The sequence below is a fragment of the Lolium perenne genome, chromosome 2, assembly GCF_019359855.2.
Source record: "Lolium perenne isolate Kyuss_39 chromosome 2, Kyuss_2.0, whole genome shotgun sequence".
NCBI classification, from domain to species: Eukaryota; Viridiplantae; Streptophyta; class Magnoliopsida; order Poales; family Poaceae; genus Lolium; species Lolium perenne.
Window position 1 is genome coordinate 20,365,214 of NC_067245.2, and position 20,286 is coordinate 20,385,499.

Genomic DNA, 20,286 nt, shown 5'->3' on the forward strand with positions numbered 1-20,286 from the left:
AACTTCGACTAACCCATAACCCCAAGTAATTATAAATGGAGGAAGTATACATTGTTGCACAGTACCGAACATCGTTAGCTGTATAGAACAAATCTCGACAGTTGCGGTTCCATCATCTGTTGTTGAGTTGTACTGCATAGCTTGGGCTTCTTGGGTAGTACAAATCCACTTGGCAGTTGGCATTTTGAAAGTTGATCTCCAGCCACTTTGGGAATAAGATTTTGACGTGAAAAACCCTCTTCAATAAAAAGAAGTAAAAATCACGGACATCATCCAACAAAACTTTACTATATCAATGAGTGTTTACAAATGCAGTGAGTTATCTTATGAAGCGATTAATCCTAGCCGGTGCCTTACAAAAGGTATAAATAGTCGGTAATGACGATCCGAACCACGGGCCTTGCTCCCCTCATCAGAAGTTAGCCTTTTTATATGAATTTAGATCACAATATAAGAAGATGTAGCTTGAGCATCTTGCACCATCAAAGCAAACTACATGCGCACGGTAATCCAGGGGCGGAGCCAGGATTAATACTTGAAGGGGGTCAAATAAGCATGCAATTACATGGAGGGGGCCATATAGCCAATTCTTAGCAAATATAGGGACCAAAACACATAGTTTATAGGGGGTTTTCACCAATAAAATCAAGCATAGGGGGGCCATGGCCCCGCTAGCCCCCCACTAGCTCCATCCCTGAGAACATCCAGTGACAACATGGAGTAGTACTAGTAGCATATTATATACTGATGCATGTGATGTGAATAATAGCTAATGATTTAAGTTGAATAATTTCTTTCGGCTCATATGCTCTGGTAGCCCTCCTATTTAGAAAAAATCCAAAGTATAATCACAATTTTTAACAATTTCAACAAAACCTTGTGTACATATGAGCAGATATGTTTTTGCCATCTATCACTCATATAGATATATGATCCGTATCATCTACTAGCAAGAAACTCAAATACATTCAATCCAACCATTTGCAGCATGAACCTGCCAGCGGTTGAATATCGCACGGTAATCCAGGGGCGGAGCGAGGATGAATACTTCAAGGAGGTCAAATGAGTATACAATTACATGCAGGGGCAATTCTTAGCAAATCTAGGGACCAAAACACATAGTTTATAGGTGTTTTTTCACCAATAAAATCCAGCATAGGGGGGGCATGGCCCCCGCTAGCCCCCCACTAGCTCCATCCCTGAGAATATTAAGTGAGAACATGGAGTAGTACCACTAGCATATTATATACTGATGCATGTGATGTAGATAATAACTAATGATTTAGGTTGAATAATTTCTTTCGGCTCATAGGCTCTGGTAGCCCTCCTGTTTTGAAAAAAAATCCAAAGTATAATCACAGTTTTTAAGAATTTCAACAAAACCTTTTGTATATACTCCTGAGCAAATATGTATTTTCCATTTGTCACTCATATAGATATATATGATCCGTATCATCTACTAGCAAGAAAGTCGAATACATTCATTCCAACCATTTTTGCATTTTCAAGGCAGCATGAACCCCTATCTCTTGTTATCGGTTGAACAATGCTCAATTATTTTGTCAACTACTATTATGTTGCTCCATTATCAAGAGGTGGTGGAACCTAATTACCGCGGTAGACATATGATTTTTTTGTGTGACTCCAACCCTTTGCACCTTTATGAAATGAGGCATGGAACGGAGCCACTACGAAGAAATTCTGGGAGTTACAAAAGAAGCTTTGGACTCATATTGTTCATGGGTTGAGAACGGGAGTTAAACTCTAAGAGGTCGAATCCCCCCTTGTTCATCAGTAGCTCAGTGGTAGAGCGGTCGGTTGTTAACCGACTGGTCGTAGGTTCGAATCCTACTTGGGGAGATTTGATTCATTCTTAAGAATAAAGAGATTAAGTACATAAGATCCTCATGTGTCTTGCTCCCCAAATTCCCCAAGACATCATACATAACCGCACTTCTTTTTCTTGATCTCCACTCGTTCCCTAATGTACCTTTCAAACATATGTCATGTGCTTACAATTAATTAATGTGTATACGGTTTTGCTAAATCTAATAAGTCACCTAAGATATTCTTATGTCTAAGTTGAAATTGTGAGCCTCCAGATGCCTTTTAAACCCTATTCATGCCAGAGTGAGGGGTGTGTCAAGGGGTGGAACCAGCCCCTAATTGGAGCATGGCTGCATGGGAAAATTATGAATTATACCGACATAAATTTGCACATGCAAAAATGTGAGATGTGACTAAATCTTCACACCACACACCGCACCACACTTTAACATCAACGGATTTTATTTTTATCAGCTAACCTCGAGTGGCCACCGTTCGAGGGTCACCGAGAGGTGGCTCCGCCACTAGTTAGGGTTCAGTTCGTTTGGCGGCTTAAAAGAATTAAGCCATCTAACCTATTACTTAGGCTTCTAAGTTAATTATGGTATAACTAATTTAGAAGCCCCAACGGATAAGACAGGCAACTTATGAAAAAAGCTGGAGAGGAGGCAGTTCATTTTTTTAGCAATCATAAGAACTAGGCTATATGAGACATCTAGCACCGTTGAAGAAACGGACTTGGGTCTAGACAGACTCATTGCTCCGGTGTCCCCCCTTAGCTTCACAGTTTTGAGAAGTTGGAGCTGCTCCATCTTTTGGTATAATTATGTGAAGTTGAATTCGTGAAATATAAAAATGCAGAGCACACTGGGACGCACCGCGTGATCGCTTAAATCTTTGGCTGGAAGTTCATCTAGCCCATGGCCAAGTATTTCCTGGCGGTGGAGTTGGCCTGGCCACGATGGTGAGGATGGCTATGACGGCGGCGCTGAACCACCCGGCCCTGCCGTGACGTTCCCAAACACCGGGTAATTAGAAATCTTGAAACGCGCTCAAGAGAGGAGACGGATTTGAAAAGTTAACTGCAAGCTGCTCTAGCTTTTGGTACACAAACATGAAAAACACGGAGCGTCGTAATTTACATCCGACTGCTACTGATTTGACTTCAGCGCAACATGATTTACATTTGTCGCTACTGAATCATGGACTCCGGTGAACGAGTCGACGTACCTTCAGCTAAAGTTAAACTTATCCGATTCGTTCTCGCCGCCGCGCAAATCGAGTTGTAGCTCGCTGCCGCCACCGCTAGGAGCTTGCTGTCGCCGTCACTACGTCGCGCACCGCCTCACCCATGACGAAGTTGGTTGAGGCGGTCACAACAAGTTTCTGGCGGCTTCTTCTCACAGCGAGCACTTGATTACGGAGCCTGATTCTATATATTATTTATGGATTATTATAGAATCTATCTTTTTCTTCAAATCAGCAACAAGCTACAACTCGATTTGCGTGGCAACGAGAATGATTCAGACAAGTTTAACTCCGACTGAAGGTAAGTTCATTCGTTTGCCGGTGGCCTCGATTCGGTGGCGGCAGGCGTGAATCACACTGCGGTGAAGTCAAATCGGGGAGAGTCTGGGCATTGGGAAACATGACCGAGAGATGAGGGGGAGAAAGATAAAACGTGCGTAACATTTTGGTCACTTATCGGTGGCAGTGGGACGTAAATAAATAACAAATCCATGTTTTTGTGTTCTACGGAACCAACTCCACGTATTTGTACCAAAAGCTGAAGTAACTACACGTATATATACCAAAAGCTGGAGCAACTTCACGGATCAAAACAAAAAACCTGGAGCGACTCCAATTTTTTAGAACCATGGAGCTGAAGGGGGGACACCGGAGCAATCACGCACGAATATGCATTATGTCCAAATACGCATAAACTACGGCTCAGGACTTACATTCGTTCTTACCAGAAGGTGAAGCTGATGCGGTAGTATCTGGATGCCGCTCTCCCGTTCCTACGTTTGATACTCGTACCGATTAAGCTAGCTAGCTACATATGGTCGATCGTATCATTGACACTTGTGTGGTCGGTCAGACCAGATAGAAAACGACGGCCATCTATATCTAACAAAATAACCGGCCGGGTTAGTTCATAAATACACAACCGTTACCTGTAAAAACCAACGGTTCTGGAGGAACCAGGCGCGCGTGGGCTCCACATCGCTCATCGGTCGAGCTCGAGCAGCACGCGCCCCTAGCCACTGCCATGTGGGCCCCGGCACACTCCCAAACTTGGTCGTCTCCTACCCGCCTATATAAACATGGAAACACCCATCGCTTACTTCCACAGCAGCTCGTGCGCCTCACCTCAATCACTCACTGCTCTCAGCTAGCTAGTAGCCAGTGCATCTCGACCTCGGAGAAGCAAGCTAGCTAGCTTAGCAGAGCAAGGATCAACCTGCTGATCGATTTACCATGGGCATGGAGGGTTGCAACAAAGTGATGGAGGAGGAGGTCCTCGTGAAGAAGATCACCGAGCTGGCGGCGGCCATCGGCGAGCTTCCGTCGCTGGTCCCCTCGCCGGAGGTGAACGCGCTCTTCTCGGAACTGGTGGTGGCGTGCATCCCGCCCAGCACCGTCGACGTGGACCTGCTGGGCCCGGAGGTGCAGGACATGCGCGCACGGCTGATCCGCCTCTGCTCCGCCGCCGAGGGCCACCTGGAGGCGCACTACTCCGACCTCCTCGCCACCCACGACAACCCGCTCGACCACCTCTCCTCTTTCCCCTACTTCAACAACTACATCAAGCTCAGCCAGCTCGAGCACAGCCTCCTCGCCCGCCACATCCCGGGCCCGCCCCCGTCCCGCGTCGCCTTCCTCGGCTCCGGCCCGCTCCCGCTCAGCTCCCTCGTTCTGGCCGCGCGACACCTCCCCGCCGCGTCCTTCGACAACTACGACATCTCCTTCGACGCCAACGAGCGTGCCAGGCGGCTGGTGCGCGCCGACGCCGACGCTGGCGCGCGCATGGCCTTCGTCACGGCGGACGTGGCCGACGTGACGGACGAGCTGGCGGGGTACGACGTGGTGTTCCTGGCGGCGCTGGTGGGCATGGCGGTGGAGGAGAAGGCCGCGCTGGTGGCGCACCTCGGGAGGCACATGGCGCCCGGCGCGGCGCTGGTGGTGCGGAGCGCGCACGGCGCGCGCGGGTTCCTGTACCCGGTGGTGGACCCCGAGGAGATCCGGCGAGGCGGGTTCGAGGTCCTAACCGTGCACCACCCGCAGGACGAGGTGATCAACTCCGTCATCATCGCGCGCAAGGAGGCGGCGCCACCTGCCCTCGCCGCCGACGCGGACGCGCCGGTGATCAACGGCAGCTTGAAGGCCCAGTGCGCGGTGGCGGTCAGCCGGCCATGCCTTGGCTGCACCTGCGAGATGGAGGCGAGGGCGCACCAGAAGATGAAGGAGATGGCCATGGAAGAGATGGAGGCGTAGGCATCGCATCGCATCGACCACCACAGGCGTTGCACGGTGATTAATTTATCGACCGATTAATATTGCCGATCGATTGGTCCACGGTTAAAAACATGCATGGTAATAATTCGTTTGTCCTCATGCATGCACTACTCGTGGCTACTTATTTACCATCATTTATCCTTGCCTAGTACTCCTATTTGTACTGTGTTTTAATTATCTGACAGCTGCTGCCTCCGGGTTTAACATAGGAGGATATGTGTTGTGCTGAGATCGAGTCGATCGAGTTGCGTACTGTAATAAGTGATTTTGACACTTTACATCACTGAAGTGTGATCACTCAAAACTGTAATTCTGTGCTTGCTTGCTTAATTGATTCTCTTATCTTCACGAGTCTGCTTCTCTTTTGTTTTGATTTACTCGATGCTCAGAAAATATAGTATTTGGGTAGCAGCAAAGTGCATGCCATACGTACGGTCAACTTCGTTTACAAGAACCGCCGCAAAAAAAAAACTTCATTTTTGAGGAAGCTCATACAGCTGGCAGCTTCTTTTGGTGGTAGCAGGTTTCCTAATGATTGGAGTGCAGGATTTTTTTTTCTGTTGTGCCAACACGACAGGGCAGCTCGAGATGTGTGCCGGCCATTTCAAAGGATGTTTCCTTTTTGAGATGTAAATATAGGTCCCCGTTATCAGCCACTTCTTGTCGATTTTCTTCTGCCGAGAAAAGCCACCTTTGGGCCATTGGATCCATGTTGCATCTCCATATTGGTGCTCCAAGTAGACATTCAGCGTCCAATTGGCCCAACAAACGAACATGCTGATAACAAGAGGAGCAAGAGTACACTGATGCAAACAAAGGATAAGCACCTTTGAATGATTTGGACAATTTTGGTTGGTATGCCATTGAATATTATGCAGGTGAGGACTCAAAAGAAGATGCCAACTTATGTTCTTCAGTTCAGTAAAATGGATGGTTTTTCCCCTACGCATTGCAATGCCTACCTTGGAACTCGAGAGCACTTCATTCAAGTAACTGTTAGGGTCTCAATCAAGAATACCACTGCTCACCATGTACAGCTGCACTGACTCAAATTAGTGAATTTTAGGTTTGAATCGTGCAACATCATTCAAGGAAATCTCTTTTGGAGAACTTGAACTTCGGATGTTGTCTTGGCGGTGGTTTATGCTGCTGCTATATGAATTAATCGCTATAGCAGGATCTTTTTCTCTTCTTACTTTTGTTTTAGCATTGTGTGCATCTATAATGTCTTTCGTTATTGTGGAGGCTAGGAGTATAAATATATTCATTTTATCAGAATTTTTTTTGTTCAGGGGCAATCTCTAGAACTCTAGATTGGACCAAACCAAATTGATCAACAATAGTGAGATTGGCTATATCGTTAATCTTTCTGCGAGAGAAGCTCACCTGGTTGTAATGAAAATAATAGTAACTTAATTTTTATTTTTAATACTATGCACACTGTTCTTGAAAAACGGACATGAATAGTTGTGTAAATCCAAAGGCATCTTGGAAAGCCTAGCAATTCAAATCGTACATTCGAGAAATTTGGAGAATTCATATTATTTTATGATAGTTGATGATTGCTAATTTTCAATATCCACTATATATAATGCATGCATTGTTAGATTATTATTGAACACAATATCACTTATAAGACACGTCGGGCCACAAAAAATTGGTGAACAGTCAAGCAAACGGTTTGATTTATAATCTAAAAGTTTATTTGATTTTTCTTGCATCATCGTTCACTAGAAATCTTCTTATTAAGATATTTGCTGAGACATACCCAATAGATATATATATATATATATATATATATATATATATATATATATATCGACGCGGATTTTCTAACTACATGGCTACCTACGCACGCATTCGCTGCCGTAGAAAATTGCCTCGCGATATGCGCTGCCGTTTACGTCTGTTAACTGTGTGCAGTTGTCCGCCGTTCCTATCCACGAAAAGGAGGCGTGCCCGGTTGTGTATAAGGACAGAAAAGTGAACCCCACGCAGGCACGCAGCAGAGCTGTCTGCCCCAAGCTCCCTCCCGTGAACCCGCCGACAGCATGCACCCGTACTTGGCTCATATTATCCCTATGCTTCTTGTCCGTCTCAGCGGCTACTCCTCAAATCCCAAAAATCAGCAACTAAACCATCAATTTCTTCCAACTACATCACGAGCTGAAACACCAGAATGGCATCATTGTCACCGGTAGATCTTTCCATCCTCCAAGAACAAACCGTGCTGTGAAAAACCATGAATCTTGAAAATCATAAAGAAGAGAGATGGGGAGAAACATGACACGGAGTGGAGCATGGATCTTGACTATCAATTACATCCTGATATTTCCATCGCCAACCAAGTACACCCTTCGTCATAGATTAGGTTTCGGGAGGCTAGTTATAATCAATTTTTGCAATTCACCGTTGTAGTTTCAGTTCTTCAACGAACCAGTCCTTCCTCAAACAGCTTGGGCAGAATCCCGTGCTTGCAGCGCCGCGCCGGTCGACGGCCTTCCCATCTGGACGTTGGCGCTCTACCGTGCCTCACGTCGGCGGCCTGCTACTTCCCTAGCGCCACGGGACTTCCCCCTGCTCTCCCGAGATCTCCTCCTGCCGCACACCTCTTGCCCTCGCATCCTGCCGGCGGGCCGGCGGCCTCATGCTTCCCTAGCGTCGCCAGCCCCCCCTGCCCTCGTCTCCCGCCGCCGGTCTCCGCTTCACAAGTTGAGATCAATGCATGCCAAAACTTTCAGTCACCAGATAACTGTCATTCCAACATAATGCAGTCAAAAGATGTTGGTGTCCAAAATAATGCATGCCAAAACTTTCAGGAAGAGTGCATGTCTCTGTTTTTGACACATGAATGATAAGTCTAACAAGTAAAAGCATGTCTCTGTTCTTGAGTTTGTCATGCAGGAAGACTGCATGCAAAGGCCCTAAGCTTGGAACTAAGAAGCATGCCTATGTTTATAGTTTGTCATTCAGGAAGAGTGCATGCTGTAAAAACTTTTTGAGTTGGAGTACAAACATTAAGCATTGTCATGTAAGGTCTCCATTTTAAAATCTGACAACATCAGTAGTTTAGAGTTGTAAAAGGCTTGTCCAATCTACTCCATTAGAAGTTGAAAACATCAAGAGTACTCAGTTTAAATAAAAACAAAAGAGAAACATTAATTAATCATTAAAGAAGAGGTGAAGCTAATAAATCTACTCCCTTGGTATCTGACTCTGAATTTAGCTACTAGTACATTTTGACTACAGAACATAATGCATGTTTCCTACCACCAAATGCTGAAATGCCCCTGAAGCTCTTTAACACACAAATGATGACAAAAACTCAAAGCAGTAGAAACAAGTTAACTTACTCGATCAGCTCCCTTGGTGTGAGCTCTGTATGTCTTGCCATACTTATTTTCTCCATACCAGAAGTAGGTCTCGGTCCTCTCATCATACAACACACCTTCTCCATGCGCTTCTATCGGTTTGCTATCGCACAAACATAGAGTGGCTTGCATTTATATAGGTGAGGAAGATACTCACTTGGTGCCTAAACATAAGGTGAAGAAACCAAAGGCTGCATCACGGTTAATAAGGGACATGATGTCTGCACGAAGCAACTGTTCTCTAGACTGCACTGTCACAAAACACCTAGAGCAGGAATCCCTCAGTTACCTATACTGAATTTTATCACTGTACATGGGTTGGATATAATGTTAACAATATTACTGGATCTACTCCAAAAAAGGCACTTTGGTTATGATTATGACTGTACATGGGCTGGATATAATGTTAACAGTATTTCTGGAGTATATCATCAATTACAGAAAAGGCACTTTGGTTTTTTGCAAGATATTTAATCACTGGATACTCCAGTAGTTTCATCCAGCAGGATACCCATCTGTTTAACCTGGTTAAACTTTTTACTAAGATAAACAAGCAGCTAATAGTCCAGTAGTATTAGTAGAATAGTCCAAAAAAATTCCATCTACTGTACTGTAGAATAACAAAGAAAATTCGGGCTGGACTGTTCTACTGGAGTATAACAAAGACATTTCAGGGAGTGATGTAATTTCATCACAATCAGAAACCCATAAGCTCAGTTAAACTACTGTACATCAATGCTTAGGTCCAGTGTTTTGCAAGTATCAACCAATTTAAGCTACTCCAAAATTTCTACCCCCGAACATAAGCTTTTCGACAAAGCAAAACAAACATACAGTACTCCTAGAATGTTGCGAAGTGAGCCATATCAAGTGTGCTGGAACACTCTCCAACCATCCAAAACTGTATGTGCTGTGTTAGATTGAGAAGTTACATGGGCAGGTGACCAGCAGCAGTAGGAGTTTAACCCGTGTAAATTTGGCTAGAAAAGAACATGACCTATAATGCTTGTCATTGAGCTGCTTCAAAGTAAATTTTCCTAGGCTAGCAGCAACAGGAGTAGGAGTATTGTTTATCTACACAAGCACATCTCACGTGTGTTGCTTTGTAAATTAGTGCGTTGCCTAATTGTTTGAACTACTCTGAAAATCAGCTCTCAAAATGTGCATCTGGTAAGAGCTGGACTGACCATGCTAATTCTGAAAATTAGCAATTGGTTAATGAGTGGCTAGTACTCCGTAGTACTCCCTGTTAGCAATTAGCAATTAACAAAAGAGCATGCCGCATCTTGATGAGAATTCGTCAAAATCAGAGGGGGAGGGAAAGGGGTCGATTTCGCTTCTTGCTGCTGCAGAGCAAGGGTAAGAGTTGGGTGTAGCAGGAGACCAGGAAGCAAAAAACCTCTGTCGGAAGAAGGAGACGGGGGCGAGGATGGTGAGCGCGACGAGGTCATCGTAGACGTTGAGGACGAATTTGGTGAGGACGTGGTAGCCGCCATACGTGATCTGGACGAAGGCCATGCCCGCGTCCGCCAGCCACGCCTTGTCCTCCCACAACCGCACCCGCCCGCTGCTGCTCAATCCTCCCGGTCCTTCTTCTCCCGTGGCGTCTCCGTCCCCAACTCTCCCGATCCCTCTTTCTCGGTTTTGCCTCTCGACACGCAGCTGCTCCTCAAATCTCAAAAAACAGCACTAAAAAATCTACCTAGAAGTAGATCGGAGAAAAGGACGTGAAGCAGATCCAAGTACTGCTAATGTGCTAGTGCTAAACCGTAGGCTAGAAAATAGAAATTAGGCATAGCAAATAAACTAGCATAGGAAACAAATTGGATCCGTTTGAAGCCAGAACAATTATGATATGGATGATGGATTCGTACCAAAGAAAAAAGCTTTGGGGAAGGACCTGCATCTTGGTAAATCTTTATTTCAACAAAACAAATCAAGAGACTCAAGAAAAAATAAGCAAGAACGCATCTGAAATAATGGATCCGTAGAAAAATAAGCGAGGACGGAAGGGCCTCGTCGGGGAGGAAGGGGACAGCCGGTGGCGCGCGGTTGGATCTGGGTCAGGAACTCGGCGGGGACGATGCAGCCGGTCCTATCAGGGTCGAGCGAGGAAATCAGGAGCAGGGAAAAGGTGTGATGTGCGGGAGGAGGAAAGAAAAAGGCAAGGGAGGATGACGCGGAGGTGGTACGGAGCGGAAAGAAAGAGGAAGAAAAGTACCTGACGGCGTTAGTTTGATCGATGCGTGAAGATGGTCTCTAGGGCTGATCCAACGGTTATGCTCCTATGCATAGCTATGCACGTGACTAGCTGGCTATTTCCCATATATATATATATATATATATATATACCAAACTATTAATTTTTTATATAAATATTAATGTAGATGAAAAAACAAGGCCACATACAATTTAAGTTTTTAACGTCTTTACACTGAAAAATAACAAAGTTTTCATACAAAGTACATATGTTTAGCCCAAAACAAGTAGAATAATCAATATATACATTGGGATGAAAAGACCGATACAATTAATATTAGTGAAAATTTATATTTAATTAAGTATGCTAACTATGTAATAACATTGTAGTAAAATAAATCAAATTATAGAATAGTAAAGTTTAGTGTAAATTATATTTATTGAACTCACCCCTGGTCCAACGATCGCTGAGTTCTTGAATCACTCCATGCCTAGCCAAGACTCTTCTCTACTTGTGGGCTGCTAAACAGGTCCATTTGGATTTTAGGCCTTTTTGGGCCTTTCTTTGATGTAATCTTTTTCCCCTGCTCACCCACTAACCCTCTGGTGGAAACTCCGGTGACACAATCATCAGAGAAACCTGCTTCCGGCACCGGAGACCCAGATCCCTTCGTCCCCTGGTCGAGCGCTGCTCCTGGGTGGTCTAGACCGCCGTCCCTCCATTGGGACGGCGAAGACGACGCTGTCAATCTTCTTCTCGGGCACGCGGAATCGGACACGAAGCTTATGTGCCGAACGTAACTCATCTTCTGCAACACCGTCAGAGGTGACTTCGATGAACAATCTATTGTGGGCTGTAGTAATGTTTCTCTCTATCAACCAGGCATATCCACTTCATAGTCGGATATGTGACCCAGTTACAGACCTAACAAATATCCGTGATGAATAGATTCAGCAAGGGAAAAAACAACAAAGTGGTCAAAGTTGCTATGCTCGATTCGAATGTGGAGCGAAAAGCTGAGTATATACAGAGACAACGTATATCCCGCTAGAAAAAGAAGATGGCATCAGCCCATAGTGGTGCTAAATCATCACCACTACTAGTAATAAAAGAACTAGAGGGTCGGATCCAACAAATCTTGGCCGTTTAACCAATCTATCCAACGCTCCACACTGGCTCTGTGTTTAACGGGAGCGGAAAACTATAATCATTATTATCCCCACTAACCCACGATTAGCGAAGGATAATGATTGATATCAGGCGGAGGCACGGGCCACTCGCGACCTCCGGACACGTGGCCGTTCGATCGATTCGATCGTGTGTTGTTAATGCACCACACCGCACGGGTCTAGCTGGAAATGACACGGCAGGAGCCCCACATAACGCGTAGCCGTTCGATCGATTCGATAGTGTGTTGTTAATGCACCACACCGCAAGGGTCTAGCTGGAAACGACACGGCAGGAGCCCCACATAACGCATGCGTTCCCGACGGCTCTCCCATCCACTCCTTCCTCCTGCCCTGTTCTTCTGCCAACAAGCACGCAGACGCCGCCTGGCCGAACACCATGGCGCCGCCCTGATCTCGACCGCCGGTGCCGCCCTACATCTCCTCCTCTCCCACTTCTTCCCAACACCTCAATTCATCAGCGCAAATCCACTTGGTTCGTGAACGCCTCTATCCACAGCAAGTGCTCACCTCCGGCGGCCCAGCCGCTGGTGGAGGTCCTCGCTGGCGCTCCTCCGGCCTCACTGCACCTCCATAGCACATCCTCGTCCTCCCCCCACAAGCCGCATCTAATCCTAGTTGCTCGCCATCCGCCTCCCTAGGCCTGCCCCGACATCGGCACCGCTGCTACAAGGGGAGCTGCATATGCTTAGGGCGACGGCCGACGACGCCGCTGCTGCAAGTGGAGCTGCATATGTTGTGCGGAGGTGCTGCATATGCTGTGGGATGAAGCTGCAATACCTCATCGTCGGAGCTGCAAAGGACGGGAGATGGAGCTGCAAATCCCTGTTGGAGATATGCCCAAGAGGCAATAATAAAGTGGTTATTATAATATCTTTGTGTTTATGATAAATGTTTGCATACCATGCTATAATTGTATTAACCGAAACATTGATACATGTGTGTTATGTAAACAACAAGGAGTCCCTAGTAAGCCTCTTGTATAACTAGCTTGTTGATTAATGGATGATCATGGTTTCGTGATCATGAACATTGGATGTTATTAATAACAAGGTTATGTCATTAGTTGAATGATATAATGGACACACACCCAAATGAGCGTAGCATAAGATCAAGTCATTAAGTTCAATTTGCTATAAGTTTTCGATACATAGTTGTCTTAGTCCTTCGACCATGAGATCATGTAAATCACTTACACCGGAAGGGTACTTTGATTACATCAAACGCCATTGCGTAAATGGGTGGTTATAAAGATGGGATTAAGTATTTGGAAAGTGTGAGTTGAGGCATATGGATCAATAGTGGGATTTGTCCATCCTGATGACGGATAGACATACTCTGGGCTCTCTCGGTGGAATGTCGTCTGATTAGCTTGCAAGCATATGATTTGATCATAAGAGATGACATACCGCGGTACGAGTAAAGAGTACTTGTCAGTAACGAGGTTGAACAAGGTATGGAGATACCGATGATCAAACCTCGGATAAGTAAAATATCGTGTGATAAAGGGAATTGACATCGTATGTAAATGGTTCAATCGATCACTAAGTCATCGTTGAATATGTGGGAGCCATTATAGATCTCCAGATCCCGCTATTGGTTATTGCTCGGAGAGGAGTCTCGACCATGTGTGCATAGTTCGTGAACCGTAGGATGACGCGCTTAAGGTTCGATGTCGCATAAGTAGATTTGAATATGGTATGGAGACGAAGTTTGTTCGGAGTCTCGGATGTGATCCAGGATGTCACGAGGAGGTCCGGAATAGTCCGGAGAATAAGATTCATATAAGGGAAGTTGATTTCTGGGTTTCGGAAATGTTCGGGATTTTTCCGGTGGTTGACTGGAAGGTTCTAGAAGGTTCCGGAGGGGTCCACTGATACGTCTCCAACGTATCGATAATTTCTTATGTTCCATGCCACATTATTGATGTTATCTACATGTTTTATGCACACTTTATGTCATATTCGTGCATGTTCTGGAACTAACCTATTAACAAGATGCCGAAGTGCCGATTCTTGTTTTTGCTTGTTTTTGGTTTCGTAAATCCTAGTAACGAAATATTCTCGGAATTGGACGAAATCAACGCCCAGGGTCCTATTTTGCCACGAAGCTTCCAGAAGACCGAAGAGGAGACGAAGTGGGGCCACGAGGTGGCCACACCCTAGGGCGGCGCGCCCCCCCCCCTTGGCCGCGCGGCCCTGTGGTGTGGGCCCCTCGTGCCGCCTCCTGACCTGCCCTTCCGCCTACTTAAAGCCTCCGTCGCGAAACCCCCAGTACCGAGAGCCACGATACGGAAAACCTTCCAGAGACGCCGCCGCCGCCGATCCCATCTCGGGGGATCCAGGAGATCGCCTCTGGCACCCTGCCTGAGAGGGGAATCATCTGCCGTAGGTCTATACTCGACCATGGTATCATTCGGAGTGATGAGTGAGTAGTCTACCCCTGGACTATGGGTCCATAGCAGTAGCTAGATGGTTGTCTTCTCCCCATTGTGCTTAATTGTCGGATCTTGTGAGCTGCCTAACATGATCAAGATCATCTATCTGTAATTCTATATGTTGCGTTTGTTGGGATCCGATGAATAGAGAATACTTGTTATGTTGATTATCAAAGTTATGTCTATGTGTTGTTTATGATCTTGCATGCCCTCCGTTACTAGTAGATGCTCTGGCCAAGTAGATGCTTGTAACTCCAAGAGGGAGTATTTATGCTCGATAGTGGGTTCATGCCTCCATTGATATCTCGGGACGGTGACAGAAAGTTCTAAGGTTGTGGATGTCTTGTTGCCACTAGGGATAAAACATTGGTGCTATGTTCAAGGATGTAGTTACTGATTACATTACGCGCAATACTTAATGCAATTGTCTGTTGTTAGCAACTTAATACCGGAGGGGTTCGGATGATAACCCGAAGGTGGACTTTTTAGGCATAGATGCATGCTGGATAGCGGTCTATGTACTTTGTCGTAATGCCCAATTAAATCTCACTATACTCATCATAATATGTATGTGCATGGTCATGCCCTCTTTATTTGTCAATTGCCCAACTGTAATTTGTTCACCCAACATGCTGTTTATCTTATGGGAGAGACACCTCTAGTGAACTGTGGACCCGGTCCAATTCTCTATCTTGAAATACAATCTACTGCAATACTTGTTCTCGTTTTCTGCAAACAATCATCTTCCACACAATACGGTTAATCCTTTGTTACAGCAAGCCGGTGAGATTGACAACCTCACTGTTTCGTTGGGGCAAAGTACTTTGCTTGTGTTGTGCAGGTTCCACGTTGGCGCCGGAATCTCTGGTGTTGCGCCGCACTACATCCCGCCGCCATCAACCTTCAACGTGCTTCTTGACTCCTACTGGTTCGATAAACCTTGGTTTCTTTCTGAGGGAAAACTTGCTGCTGTGCGCATCATACCTTCCTCTTGGGGTTCCCAACGAACGTGTGAGTTACACGCCATCAAGCTCTTTTTCTGGCGCCGTTGCGGGGAGATCAAGACACGCTGCAAGGGGAGTCTCCACTTCCCAATCTCTTTACTTTGTTTTTGTCTTGCTTAGTTTTATTTACTACTTTGTTTGCTGCACTAAATCAAAATACAAAAAAATTAGTTGCTAGTTTTACTTTATTTGCTATCTTGTTTGCTATATAAAAAACACAAAAAAATTAGTTACTTGCATTTACTTTATCTAGTTTGCTTTATTTACTGTCTTGCACTCTACATTAAAAATACAAAAAAATTAGTTACTTTTGTTACCATATCTAGCTCTGAACCTGTTACTTCTTCGCCTGAAGAATTAGTCTTCACTTTTAAACAAGGGGATGAGGAGAGTTTTAAGGATGCTTGGTCTAGAATTTTTACTTCTTATCGTAAAACTGAACCTCAAATGACTCTAAGTTTGCTCCTTAGTAATTTTTATTTTGGTCTTATGATTCGCTATAGATATGCTTTGGATGCTTTAGTGGGAGGAGATTTCCTTCACTGCAATGGGGATCAAGCTTTTAATGCCATAAAGAAGTTGGTTGCATCACATGATTCAGCTAATAACTTTGATTCAGCCCTCACTAGCATTTATAATAGATTAAACAATCTCGAGATAAGTACATCTCGCTTGGATGACAACTATTGCCATGTTCGTAATCGTCTTGAACAAGTTTTAGTGAACTCTAAACTTTCATTATGGGATCCTACTGTTAAAATTGTTATCGGTGATCGAACTCTTCGTGCCAACTGTGATATTATGTCTGAATTTTGCCTTATACCTGAGAGCGTTTATAAATCTTTGAAACTTTGGGGAGTCGATGAAGGAGGAGAAGAAATAACTCTCATTGATAACTCTATTATAATTCCTAAGGGAATAGCCGCAGGTGTGCATACAACCATTCTTGGAAGAATAATATCCATTGATTATCTTGTTATTGAATGTGTAGGGACAGGAAAAATCACACTCGGAAGATCCCTGCTGAAACTATTGGGAGCAGTCATTGATGTGGGAGAAGGCACCCTGAAATTCACCTCTACACCGGGGGGAAATCATATATTTCCTAAATCAAAGGGAAAGAAAAACAATAAGAAAGGTAAGGGTAAAGCCCAAGGTAAGGTTGACACACCATCTCTTGATAATACTTGATACACACTTTCTGCGCCTAGCTGAAAGGCGTTAAAGAAAAGCGCTTATGGGAGACAACCCATGTTTTTACCTACAGTACTTTGTTTTTATTTTGTGTCTTGGAAGTTGTTTACTACTGTAGCAACCTCTCCTTATCTTAGTTTAGTGTTTTGTTGTGCCAAGTAAAGTCGTTGATAGAAAAGTTCATACTAGATTTGGATTACTGCGCAGAAACAGATTTCTTTGCTGTCACGAATCTGGGCTGTTTTCTCTGTAGGTAACTCAGAAAATTATTCCAATTTACGTGAGTGATCCTCAGATATGTACGCAACTTTCATTCAATTTGAGCATTTTCATTTGAGCAAGTCTGGTGCCTCGATAAAATTCGTCAATACGAACTGTTCTGTTTTTGACAGATTCTGCCTTTTATTTCGCATTGCCTCTTTTGCTATGTTGGATGAATTTCTTTGATCCATTAATGTCCAGTAGCTTTATGCAATGTCCAGAAGTGTTAAGAATGATTGTGTCACCTCTGAACATGTTAATTTTTATTGTCACTAACCCTCTAATGAGTTGTTCTAAGTTTGGTGTGGAGGAAGTTTTCAAGGATCGAGAGAGGAGTATGATGCAACATGATCAAGGAGAGTGAAAGCTCTAAGCTTGGGGATGCCCCGGTGGTTCACCCCTGCATATTCTAAGAAGACTCAAGCGTCTAAGCTTGGGGATGCCCAAGGCATCCCCTTCTTCATCGACAACATTATCAGGTTCCTCCCCTGAAACTATATTTTTATTCCATCACATCTTATGTGCTTTTCTTGGAGCGTCGGTTTGTTTTTGTTTTTTGTTTTGTTTGAATAAAATGGATCCTAGCATTCACTTTATGGGAGAGAGACACGCTCCGCTGTAGCATATGGACAAGTATGTCCTTAGTTTCTACTCATAGTATTCATGGCGAAGTTTCTTCTTCGTTAAATTGTTATATGGTTGGAATTGGAAAATGATACATGTAGTAATTGCTATAAATGTCTTGGGTAATGTGATACTTGGCAATTGTTGTGCTCATGTTTAAGCTCTTGCATCATATGCTTTGCACCCATTAATGAAGAAATACATAGAGCATGTTAAAATTTGGTTTGCATATTTGGTTTCTCTAAGGTCTAGATAATTTCTAGTATTGAGTTTGAACAACAAGGAAGACGGTGTAGAGTCTTATAATGTTTACAATATGTCTTTTATGTGAGTTTTGCTGCACCGGTTCATCCTTGTGTTTGTTTCAAATAAGCCTTGCTAGCCTAAACCTTGTATCGAGAGGGAATACCTCTCATGCATCCAAAATACTTGAGCCAACCACTATGCCATTCCAAAGTAAATTGCTTGAATGCTACCTTTAAAATTCCATCATTTCACCTTTGCAATATATAGCTCATGGGACAAATAGCTTAAAAACTATTGTGGTATTGAATATGTACTTATGCACTTTATCTCTTATTAAGTTGCTTGTTGTGCGATAACCATGTTCACTGGGGACGCCATCAACTACTCTTTGTTGAATTTCATGTGAGTTGCTATGCATGTTCGTCTTGTCTGAAGTAAAAGCGATCTACCACCTTATGGTTAAGCATGCATATTGTTAGAGAAGAACATTGGGCCGCTAACTAAAGCCATGATCCATGGTGGAAGTTTCAGTTTTGGACATATATCCTCAATCTCATATGAGAAAATTATTAATTGTTGTTACATGCTTATGCATAAAAGAGGAGTCCATTATCTGTTGTCTATGTTGTCCCGGTATGGATGTCTAAATTGAGAATAATCAATAGCGAGAAATCCAATGCGAGCTTTCTCCTTAGACCTTTGTACAAAGGCATAGAGGTACCCCTTTGTGACACTTGGTTAAAACATGTGCATTGTGATGATCCGGTAGTCCAAGCTAATTAGGACAAGGTGCGGGCACTATTAGTATACTATGCATGAGGCTTGCAACTTGTAAGATATAATTTACATGATACATATGCTTTATTACTACCGTTGACAAAATTGTTTCATGTTTTCAAAATCAAAGCTCTAGCACAAATATAGCAATCGATGCTTTTCCTCTATGGAGGACCATTCTTTTACTTTTATTGTTGAGTCAGTTCACCTATTTCTCTCCACCTCAAGAAGCAAACACTTGTGTGAACTGTGCATTGATTCCTACATACTTGCTTATTGCACTTATTATATTACTCTATGTTGACAATATCCATGAGATATACATGTTACAAGTTGAAAGCAACCGCTGAAACTTAATCTTCCTTTGTGTTGCTTCAATACCTTTACTATGAATTACTGCTTTATGAGTTAACTCTTATGCAAGACTTATTGATGCTTGTCTTGAAGTGCTATTCATGAAAAGTCTTTGCTTAATGATTCACTTGTTTACTCATGTCATATACATTGTTTTGATCGCTGCATTCACTACATATGCTTTACAAATAGTATGATCAAGGTTATGATGGCATGTCACTCCAGAAATTATCTTTGTTATTGTTTTACTCGCTCGGACGAGCGTAACTAAGCTTGGGGATGCTGATACGTCTCCAACGTATCGATAATTTCTTATGTTTCATGCCACATTATTGATGTTATCTACATGTTTTATGCACACTTTATGTCATATTCGTGCATGTTCTGGAACTAACCTATTAACAAGATGCCGAAGTGCCGATTCTTTGTTTCTGTTGTTTTTGGTTTCAGAAATCCTAGTAACGAAATATTCTCGGAATTGGACGAAATCAACGCCCGGGGTCCTATTTTGCCACGAAGCTTCCGGAAGACCGAAGAGGAGACGAAGTGGGGCCACGAGGTGGCCACACCCTAGGGCGGCGCGGCCCCCTTGGCCGCGCGGCCACGTGTTGTGGGCCCCTCGTGCCGCCTCCCCGACCTGCCCTTCCGCCTACTTAAAGCCTCCGTCGCGAAACCCCCGCACCGAGAGCCACGATACGGAAAACCTTCCGGAGACGCCGCCGCCGCCGATCCCATCTCGGGGGATCCAGGAGATCGCCTCCGGCACCCTGCCGGAAAGGGGAATCATCTCCCGGAGGACTCTACGCCGCCATGGTCGCCTCCGGAGTGATGAGTGAGTAGTCTACCCCTGGACTATGGGTCCATAGCAGTAGCTAGATGGTTGTCTTCTCCCCATTGTGCTTAATTGTCGGATCTTGTGAGCTGCCTAACATGATCAAGATCATCTATACGTAATTCTATATGTTGCGTTTGTTGGGATCCGATGAATAGAGAATACTTGTTATGTTGATTATCAAAGTTATGTCTATGTGTTGTTTATGATCTTGCATGCTCTCCGTTACTAGTAGATGCTCTGGCCAAGTAGATGCTTGTAACTCCAAGAGGGAGTATTTATGCTCGATAGTGGGTTCATGCCTCCATTGATATGCAGGACGGTGTGAGAAAGTTCTAAGGTTGTGGATGTCTTGTTGCCACTAGGGATAAAACATTGGTGCTATGTTCAAGGATGTAGTTACTGATTACATTACGCGCAATACTTAATGCAATTGTCTGTTGTTAGCAACTT

The 20,286-nt window shown here is 44.2% G+C and overlaps 1 protein-coding gene, 1 long non-coding RNA gene and 1 other non-coding gene across 3 annotated transcripts; 2 read left to right on the forward strand and 1 right to left on the reverse strand.

The window, feature by feature from the left end:
• Positions 1-1,788: 1,788 nt before the first annotated feature.
• On the forward strand, positions 1,789-1,860 carry TRNAN-GUU (transfer RNA asparagine (anticodon GUU)). Its single transcript has one exon. It is a non-coding gene; the product is annotated as a tRNA-Asn (tRNA).
• A 2,301-nt stretch (positions 1,861-4,161) lies between these two features.
• Positions 4,162-5,694, forward strand: LOC127331413 (nicotianamine synthase 9). The gene has a single exon (XM_051357575.2). The coding sequence runs from the start codon at positions 4,309-4,311 to the stop codon at positions 5,323-5,325; it is 1,017 nt and encodes a 338-aa protein (XP_051213535.1). The 5' UTR covers positions 4,162-4,308; the 3' UTR covers positions 5,326-5,694.
• Positions 5,695-7,653: 1,959 nt separating this feature from the next.
• On the reverse strand, positions 7,654-11,057 carry LOC127331414 (uncharacterized). Its single transcript, XR_007869728.2, has 2 exons — positions 8,700-11,057; positions 7,654-8,098 (listed from the first exon to the last, which is right to left on the reverse strand). It is a non-coding gene; the product is annotated as an uncharacterized lncRNA (long non-coding RNA).
• Positions 11,058-20,286: the final 9,229 nt, after the last annotated feature.

Bases quoted from the DNA above. Each gene is read 5' to 3' on its own strand.
- LOC127331413 (XM_051357575.2), top strand. From the start codon at position 4,309: ATGGGCATGGAGGGTTGCAACAAAGTGATGGAGGAGGAGGTCCTCGTG.